Raw genomic sequence first — 10,191 nt, 5'->3', positions numbered from 1 at the left:
CAGCCTCTTTCCCCTTGTGCTTTCCTATAATATATGTAGTTCAGTGAATGCATGCCTGGTGATTAAATAGATAAAAAAAATTTTCTGGGTTCAGATGATGTCATCAGAACTTTTATGACATAACCAGAGCTGTAATAGAGAATGACACCTTCAGAAAACTACCACAGACGTATTTGCAAACTGCGGTATAAAGACCACAGTCAGAAGGGAATATATAAGTCTAGTTTGTTCCTCCTTGGTGAAGTCTCACATTCAGTTAGTAGTTAAGCAACTGCTACAGTTTTTACCTTTTCCTTCTGACCCACCACAGTGTGTGTTGCCCAGCTTCCTTCCGGCCAAGGCACCATGGATCCAAAAAAAATTAATGAACTTCAGGCCTTGGTGGATCTTTACAGACAGGATCCAACTCTTTTGAGGGCCAAGCAATTGAGTTTCCTGCGGGACTCTATAGACAGCATGGGAGATACCATATTATGTTCAGTGAAACATGCCTCTGCAAAGAAGACATTAAAGGAGCAAGGGAAACAACCAGAAGCTGCTGAGAGTGAGGAGAGTGACTTGGAAATTGAGGATGAAGGTGTTATTGAACCAGATCTGGATGATCCCCAAGAAATGGGAGATGAATATTTGGAAATAACAAATGAGATGATAGACCAGGCCAATGAAAAGAGGGAACATGCCTTTGCTGCCCTGGATGAAGGTGAACTTCAAAAAGCTATTGACTTGTTCACAGATGCTATCAGGCTGAATCCTCAGTTCACCCTCTTGTACGTTAACCGAGCCAGTGTCTTTGTGAAACTACAGAAGCCAAATGCTGCCATTAGAGACTGTGACAGAGCCTGTGAGCTTAACCCCAATTCAGCACAGTCTTACAAGTGGAGAGGGCAAGCACACATGCTTCTGGGGCATTGGGAGGAGGCAGCCCAAGACTTTACCTTGTCATGTCAACTGGAATACGATGAAGATACCAATGCCATGCTAAAGAATGCGCAACCAAGGGCTGAAAAGATTGTTAACCATCGGCAGAAGTATGAGCGTAAGCGTGAATTAAAGGCACTCCATGAGATGCTGGAAAGGGTAAAATTGGCCTTGGAAGAGCAAGAGAGAACCCAGGAAGAGGAAAGTACCTGGCAATGGATGATTAGAATCTGGTGGAAGTACTTTGACTTTTTTACAACCATTCTGGATCCAAGGATTATAATAGCATGGGCGGATGTGACCTGGAACCCAGATAACATTTACAAATACCGGAGCGACCGCAAGTTCATGAAGTTCATTGGCCAGTATGACTGAACTCTGAGGTCAACCATAAATGGCCTTTTCATTCAAATAAATTTAAGGCTTACGGTAAAACGTGATTTTTCCTTTGTAATGTCTCTTTAAGGCAAGGGCTATATATAGTTTTTTTACCAGTATAGTTATTTCACTTAAGGGTGTGATTTTATTTTTAAACCAAACACTTCTATCAGTACATCCCCTACCGCGGATGTAGTAGGCTTGACAGAATTTGATTTTCTTAGAATTTCAATAGATGATATTCATGTTTATTTTTAAGCATTTTTCTTACTTTAAATTATTTAAATTTTGGTGGGAATTATGGGGCTCAGACAATTATTAATGACAGACATTGAGTTTCAAAAAAGTTAAAGCCTTATTACCATTAACACACTGATTGTCTATCACATGTAAAAAAAATACAAAGTAAATACCCTTAAATCAAACTCTAAATTATAAAGCATTTTTCTTACTTTGCCTATATGTACATTTCTATGATTATCAATTGACATATTTTTTCATCTGTGTGTGTGCAAGCTGAAATCAATTTTTACCAACACATTAATAAAAATCTTATCCTCTGAAGTCTAAATAGAAAAGTACTTTAGATTAGTATAGCTTATTCCTTTTCCTGTTTTGGAATAGCTATACTGGTAGACAGGGCCTTTGCAATTTTCAAAAGTGCACAGTATTGGCCTAATTGCACTCCCATTTAAGTCAGTTGAAAAATTTACATTGACTTCAATGGAGGCAGAGTTGTGCCAAGACTGAGTGCCTTTGAAAATCTCATGTTTAACCAATGAAGCATTCAGTGCTCTGCCACAGTATTTAATTCAGAAACCAGATATGCGGGGAACAGAGCTTTAATGAGAAGATATCATTTAACATCTTCATATTTTAATGAGAGCAGGCCCTTTTTCCCTTCATTCTCCATCACTGCCACTTAGAATTTTACCAGACTTTCTCCACAACTTTGTAAACAAATCATTTATATTTGGAAACCAAGTTATGTTTTGGGTCAGTTATATTTTTTAAGTGAATTTGCAGTAGTAAAAGCTCCTCTCAGCAAAAACTTCTAATAGTAGCAGAAGCAATCTTTCTTCAGGGAATTTAACCTTTCCCCATTAATACCAGTGATGCTTTCAAAATTGCTGATGCCATCAACAAAAATCAATACAAGCCTTTCTTTTGCTTAAAATATACAGCAGAAGCATGAGCCTCTTGTAGAAATTCAGTATCTCCAATATCACTTACAAAGTTTTTAACATTTGTCAGAAGTTTCCCATCACTTATGACCTCTGCCCTTCTGTGGAGAGATAAGTGAAACTAAATCAAATAATGAATAAATGGATTGGCTATTGCCCAACTTTTTACAGAGGTTAGGGATACCCTGGTCTTATCCATCACACAATGAAACCCCATTTCTATAAGTGCATTCTACACAAGGTGACAAATAATTCTAGAAGTGAAATTTCAGCAGCAGTTAATTAAACCTTTCTAGAAAAATCCAAGAAAAAAAGGACACAGCGTCACCAAGAGAGCATATGAAGAGGTTGCAGAGGAAGTGTGGGAAGCATAAATTATACAGTGGTGGCTCTAGATTATGGTGACCAGAAAGCTAATGTTAAAAATCGGGACGGGGGTAGGTGGGTAATAGGAGCCTATATAAGAAAAAGACCCAAAAATTGGGATGGTCCCCATAAAATCGGGACATCTGGTCACCCTACTCTAGATGCTTCTGTCATTCAAAAGCACAATAGAGGTTTAGTTTTTCTGTCTTTTCTTTTTAATGTAGATAAACATTTTCCAAAGTTGGAAATAATCTACACTGCAATAAAGATGTGGCTGGAGGGGGATCTCATCAGTACAAGAAAAGACAGAAAAGAAGGGTAACACAGCAACAGCACCAAAGGTACTAGGGGACAGATTCTGCTACTCTTCCTTACAGGAGCCTATGTGATGCAGAGGGTTTAAATTGTATGATCATAATGATTTCTTCTGGCCTTAATATCAATGAATTGCTAAGTACTTAATTGCATGTGATGTGAGGGCTCATTGAAGTCAGTAGGACTTCTCAAGAAAGTAAATATTCATCAGTGTGAGTAAGAGGCTGCTCCATTTAGACCTTAAATAGAATTTAAAACAAACTGTGTAACTCCTGTTTTGCACAAGTGACTGGTACAGCCAGAGCTCACCATATTTTTGTACAAGCAGCTAAAGCACATTTGCAAAGTATTTGGGAAAAGGAAATGGAGAGGGATGGACAGACTTTCTGAGGCTTGCTAAGAGTAAGAATTCTAAAGAGTGTTTATCATGAATGTGGAATAGTTTTATAGAAAAGCGTGAGAAACATGTTTACAATGTAATTGATTTGTGGGAGAATGAGCACTGTCTTTTTAAATCTGCAGCCATAAGCCAGGCAGAAAGGAGGTTGGGGAAGTTTATAGGCAGAAAACGTTCCATGATCCAGGAAGTACATTAGGATAATGCTGTTTCCTTATTCTAATAATGTTTCTTCTAGGTGTAGAAAAAATAACTTTGTGATTCTTACCATTGTCTTATGACAATTCTGAGGGTAATTCATTACTAAAGAATTTATTACATCCCATTATAGTCTATGCATTGACATTCCAGATGAACTGTTTCTTCAGAGTAGCTGCTGAGAGAACTTTCTAAATGCAGTCAGTGTGCTCTGGTGTGGGACTGCAGCCTCCTTAGATTTCTTTGTGATGCTGGATGCTTTGGGGAAACATTGTGTCCCTACCAAAATTTCAGGTGATGCCATGTAGCTATGATCCATCTGACTAGCAGACAAGGATTCAGTTTGATTTCCCCTGCATCTCTGCTGGACTGGAGGATCTGGTCCAAGTTCTTTGAAGTACCATCAAACAATACTTCAGAACCCTGCTATAATTTAGTCTTATACTTCAGCCTCAGAATAGAGCTAAACAATTCCAGTCTAATGGAAACCTGCTGCTCTGTGCTCATCTGTATTGGTCCCCTTTTAGAGCTCTGGTTCATACTAATATATTTAATCTGTGTCATTACAGAAACAGTGTAGCAAGCAGAAAAGTGAGAAAGACTGGAGAATGGACTGAGCCCTAGAACTCATATCTAAGATCTAAGGAGTTTTCTGTGGGAGGAACAGCTAAGGTTGTGTATCAGAGAAAAGAGGAAATCCATTGGTTTTAACTGTGTATTATTTTGGCTTGAGAGTTTGGTGAGCTTTATTTTTAAAATCGACTTTCATGCCAGCTGGATTTTCTCAAAGATGTCACTATAGCTTTGCCTAAAACCACTTGTACTGCAGAAGGCTAGAAGTGAAAACATTACCATATAGTTAGGCTTGGCAGAGTTCCATTTATATATTATATATATATATATATATATATATATATATATATATACACACACACACACACACACAGATATAATTATATACATAGATAATTTCAATGGATAATACTGGTTTATTTTTAAACATTTTTTCCTATTTTTTATCTTTTTTTAATGTTCATAGTTGTGGGAACTTGAGGAGGCAAACAATTTTTTAGTGATAGTAGAGAGATTCAAAAAGTTAAATTTTATAACTGTTAAACACAAGTTGTCAATACCACATGTCAAAATATACAAAGTAAATATCCTGAAATCAAAGTCAGTTTTGAAGCAGCATTTTTCATTTTGCCTATCTGTACATTTCACTTATTATCAATGGAATTATTTTGTCATTGGGTATTTGGTGGTGGAATCGATTTTTATTGACATTTACTGAAAAAATCTAATCCTTCAAAGCCTACATATTGTGCTCAGTTTAAGCATCTCAAATTTTTATTGACTTCAGCCATGCAACAATACAAATGGAATTTGTTAATCTCTTGATTAAATATCAGAGATTACTACAGCACTATACAGAATACAGAAAGAACAGATACACCAAGGGTGGTAATGTAATGTAAAGAGCTGGCCTCGATCTCTCTTTCCCCTGTAACTGCTGGGATACCAGTAGTTTGCACTGCCTAACCTAATTTTTCAAGCCCTCTGTCTTGTATAGAGTACAAGACCAGTCCCTCCCCCACATTTCTGGAGGGAAAATCCTTTCACACAATTAATTTCACTATATGTTCTGTTTTGACATTTTCATTTTAACGAATTACTTATGGGATTTCTTTTATGGTATCTTTAGGTTACATGATTAATAAGATAAAGGGAATTCTAATCCAATCATTATTACTGAGAGTTATGACCACTGGCAGTTCTTCCTGAGTTAAAAACTACAGAAAATGTTTGCAATAACCAGTACCTCTTATCAATCACCCAGTCTTGTTTAAACCATACTTCTATAAACAACTGTTTACCAGTTTAAGACGTCTTTTCCCTAGACATTTATTTTCCCACAGACTGGGAAGCATCTGCCATAATGAAGTGCAGCCAAATACTTGATCACATGAAGTTTCTGAAAACAGGTCACTCACAGGTCAAGAGCCAACACTCTGATCCTTAGAATTCAGACACACTCTTTGCTAATATTGTAAAAGATTCTGGGGGAATAGTTAAAATGCAAATAATTTAATATATAAGAAAAAGAGGAATAAGGGAGTAATATTTACTAACAGGTAATAACAGAATAAATAAAAGAGTTACCTATTCTGTAACTGTCATTCTTCAAGATGTGTTGCACATGTCCATTCCATTTCAGATATGTGTAGGCCCAGCACACAGTTGTAGGAGGTATTTCCCTCAGCAGTAGCTGTCGGGGCAGCACATGCACCTTCTGCTGCCTTGCACTCGTGCATGCTGGTAAAAAGGACAGAGCCACCCCCGAACCTCCTCAGGTCCTTATTACCAGATTCCTCCAATCAAAAGTGAAAGGAGAGTGAGTTGCGAAATGGACATGTGCAACACATCTTAAAGAATGACAGTTACAGAACAAGGACAGCTTAGTAACTGGTCTTTTTTAATTCAAGTGATTGCACATGTCCATTCTACTTTAGGTGACTCATAAGTGAGATTGGAGTCTATCTGAATAAAGACTGAAGGACCTCACATCCAAATTTGTCATCACCTCTAGATAGCTGAGAGATGGCATAATGAGAGGCAAAGGTATGGATGCAAGACCAAGTTGCTGCATTACAAATTTCCAGAATAAGCACTTGAACTAGAACGCTGCAGAGGTTGCATGAAATCTGATTGAATGTGCTAGCAGCTTGGTGGTGTTACATCAGCCAAATTATAGCAAATAAAAAAAAATACAAGAGGAGATCCATGAGGAGATCCTTTGAGATGAGACTGGAAGGCCCTTCGTTCTGTCTGCAATTGCCATGAACTGTGAACATGACCTAAATGGTTTAGTCCATCCAGGTAAAAAGCTAATGCCCTCCTAACATCTGAAGTGTGGAGTGTCTCCTTATCCCTATGACATGAAGGTTAGGGAAGAAAGTTGGTAGGATGGGCCTCGGATCCAAAGCAGTGGCCAGCATCATCTGGTATCTTAGCTGTGGAAGGAAGGCCTTGTTTTCTATATAATCCAAGAGAACTCCAATAAACACTATATTTTGTACAGGTGACAGAATTGACTTCTCAGTGTTGATGAGCAACCCGGCATTGAAGGTGGACTAAGTGACCAACAGGCTGGACAGCACCTGAGGCTAGGACCTTCCTCTGACCAACCAGTCATCCCAGTAATGAAACACTTGAACTCCTCAGATCTCAGCAATGCTGCCACCACTGCCATACACTTTGTAAACACATGTGGGGATATGGACAGGGCAAATGGTAGTACTACAAACTGGTAGTGGGATTTTGATTACCACAAATCTGATAAATTTCCTATGGCTCTGATGTAGTCCCACATGAAAATATGCATCTGTTAAATTGATGGCACTATACCACAGTTTTCAGGGAGAAGATAATGAAAGCCAAGGTGACCATTCAAAACTTTATTTTCTTCATGTATTTGTTCATCTCTCTCCAGTCTAAAATAGATCTGAGAGACCATCTTTTGTTTTTGGGATTGGGAAGTAGTGTGAATAAAACCCCGTCCCTCTGAGAAACAGAGGAGCTTCCTCTGTGGTTCTCCCACAGGAGAACAACCTCATGAGAATGGTCCCTAAAAAGGAATGGGAAAGGGAGACTAGAAATTAACTGAATGGTGTATCCCAATTCCACCGTGCTTAAGACCCACTGATCTGTAGTAATGCAGGACCAAGCATTTAGGTAATGGGACAGCAGGTTCGCAAACAGTGGGGTAAGAGAGGCTGACACTCTGGAAAGTGATAGACTGTCTTGAACAAACACATTAAAAATGTTTGCTTAGAACTCCCTGGCTGTCGAGATGAACTTGAGAGCTGCTGCAGAAGAAGCAGGAGGCAGATGATCTCCTATAATTTCTGCCTTTTTTTCCTAGCTAGGTCCTGGGGAATGAGGCATGAAAGCTGAATAATGATGAGGCTGTTGAAGTCAGAACTGCTTCCTCTCAGGGACAGGTGTGTAAATGCCCAAAGATTTGTGTCATTTGTCATTCTAGAGTCCTTCAGGCTATGCAGCTTGTCACCTGTCTGCACAGAAATGAGTGACAGACACTCAAAGGGCAGGTCCTGTATAGCCTTTGGACCTCTAGAGGGAGATCTGATGACTGAAGCCACAAACATCTGCACATTGTAATACCTGATGCCATGACCCAAGCTGCAGAATCAGCAATGTCCACACTCACCTGGAGTGAGGTCCTGGCCACTAATTTGTCCTCATCCACCAATGATAAATTCCTGTCTCACCTTCTCTGCTAATGTGCCTTTCAACTCCCACATATAGTCCCAGAGGTTAAAGTCATAGCGTCCCAGCAGTACCTGCTGGTTAGCAATCCTGAGTTGCAGACCACATAGAATAAAGCTTTCTGCTGAAGAGATCCAGCTTCTTTGCCTCTTTTCTTTTGGTGTAAATTCCTCCTGACCCTATCAGTCTCTCTCTTGTTGGCAGCTGAGATCTTGAGGTACCCCAGAGCAGGGTTGTAAAACAAAGCCTGTGAGGGGACATAGCACATTCTCTCTGCCTTTTTTGCTGTGGTGAAGGGAATATGGGGTCTGTCAAAGCACCTTGAGGGGCTCCAGGATAGCCTCAATAATTGGGAGAGCCATTCAAAAAGGTCCCACAGAAGCTAAAACGTCCACGGTCTGTGAGTCGTCTCTTAAACGTCTTCCACCCAGATATCTAAGGCAGAAGCCATCCTTCTTTAAAAGGTACTATTGGGCTGTAAAATCATCTAGTGGAGGCAAAGGATCCTCCAACACCATTGTTTTTTGGGGCGCTGAAGAGTAAGCTAAATCCAGCCGTGGTGGTGCCTCCTTCCATTCCCCTAAAAAGAAAGTCACCACAGTGATTTCTTCCTGCTCAGTACTGAGTCCAGTACTGGTAGTGACTACCTCCTGTTCTGGGCTGGGTAGTTCCCAATGCCTACTGGGATGAAATAGAGGGGGGAGGGTGATTGACCTGTTAGTGGGGTGGGAATCACCAGGGGTTCCAGAATGGCCACTGATAAGGCCCTAGGAACTAATTTTGTCCAGGCTATGGGTCTCTTCCTGTTGGCTAGGATGGAGCCTATGGTGGGTACCAGGGATGGTAGGCGCCAAAAGGGGAATGGTGCCATATGTGTTCTGGCTGCAACTCAGAGAAGCTGATCTCTGAGTCCAAAGATGAATCCACCTCCTCCAACCAAGGGAGCACTCATGCCCTCAGTGCTAGGGATTGGTTTCGGGAGCCTGGAAAAATGTATACTGGGGAAATCCTGACTGAGTTCCCTCTGGATGATACTGCTCATAGGAGCATGTGGGAGAGGTACGGTGATGTGGGAGAGTGGACTACCCCCAGTACCACATGCTGTGATACCACCAGTAAAGAAAAACAGTAGCCACCATTCCTGGGCATGAATACTTTTTGATTGTGGACAAGACCTGCAGCAGTTCCTGGGCTGCAGCACAAGCCTCCACAGTAAATGCTACATGAATAGACTCTTACTGGTCAGACATTCACGTAGGAACTGATGAAGTAGATGGAGCCACTTCAGGAGCCAATCTCAATGAGGCTGGAGATAGCACTTCTCCTGAACTGATGACTGCGTTGTAGAGTGCCTCAGCCCCGAGTGCACTCCATTGCCTTTGTTCTTGCTGGACTTTGGTGCTAAGGACCGCCATTTCTCAGATAACAAGTCCTTGGATATGTGTTTTCTGGTGCCTCTTCCTTGGAGGATGATCAGCCCCGAGGCTCAGTCAAAACAGGAGAAGCATTTCTGATGGATGCACATGTGCTTGTTACCTGCTCCAAAAGGAAAAGTTCGAAAGGGTGAATACGGACCTGCCTCCATCAGCAGAAACATAAGCCTGGCCTCCCTGTCTTTCTTGGTTCTAGACTTAAAGTCTCTGTACATTTGAAACTGATCACTGATGTGAGTCTCCTCGAGAAACTTCAGGCAACTGGAGTGTAGTCACTCACTGGCATCAGCTTATTTGCAGGAGTGGCAGGGCTTGAATCCTGGTGACTGAGACATGTCCCTGCACTGGTCCTGGTACCCAGTAATGGGAACCAAAGGGTTAGTAAAAACACTTAAAAGGAAAACTTATATCAATAACTAACTAGCACCATAAACTACTAAGCCTACTAAAAACGGATACGTACTATGTAAAAAGATAAAGAAAACTTGTGATAGTAAGACCATGTGCTCCAAAAACAATCACAGGCAGTAAGAAGGAACTGAGGGGGCTTGGGAGCAGCCCTCAAGAGAGGCAGTAGAGGGTGCATGTGCAGCTCCAATGGGTGCCACTGAGGGGAAAATCTGATGAAGAAAAATTTGATTTATTCTTGAAGTATACATTACTTACAATATTATGTGCATCAGGCAGTAAATAATACAACTATTATGATATTTTG

At 40.5% G+C, this 10,191-nt stretch overlaps 1 protein-coding gene across 1 annotated transcript; it reads left to right on the top strand.

Annotated features, from left to right (window-relative positions):
• The first annotated feature begins 345 nt into the window (after nucleotides 1–345).
• Nucleotides 346–1,293, top strand: LOC125630943 (putative protein FAM10A4). The gene has a single exon (XM_048837154.2). The coding sequence runs from the start codon at nucleotides 346–348 to the stop codon at nucleotides 1,291–1,293; it is 948 nt and encodes a 315-aa protein (XP_048693111.2).
• The last annotated feature ends 8,898 nt before the right edge of the window (nucleotides 1,294–10,191 follow it).

The sequence above is a fragment of the Caretta caretta genome, chromosome 2, assembly GCF_965140235.1.
Source record: "Caretta caretta isolate rCarCar2 chromosome 2, rCarCar1.hap1, whole genome shotgun sequence".
Taxonomy (NCBI): domain Eukaryota; kingdom Metazoa; phylum Chordata; order Testudines; family Cheloniidae; genus Caretta; species Caretta caretta.
This window is presented reverse-complemented; position numbering and strand designations above follow the sequence as displayed.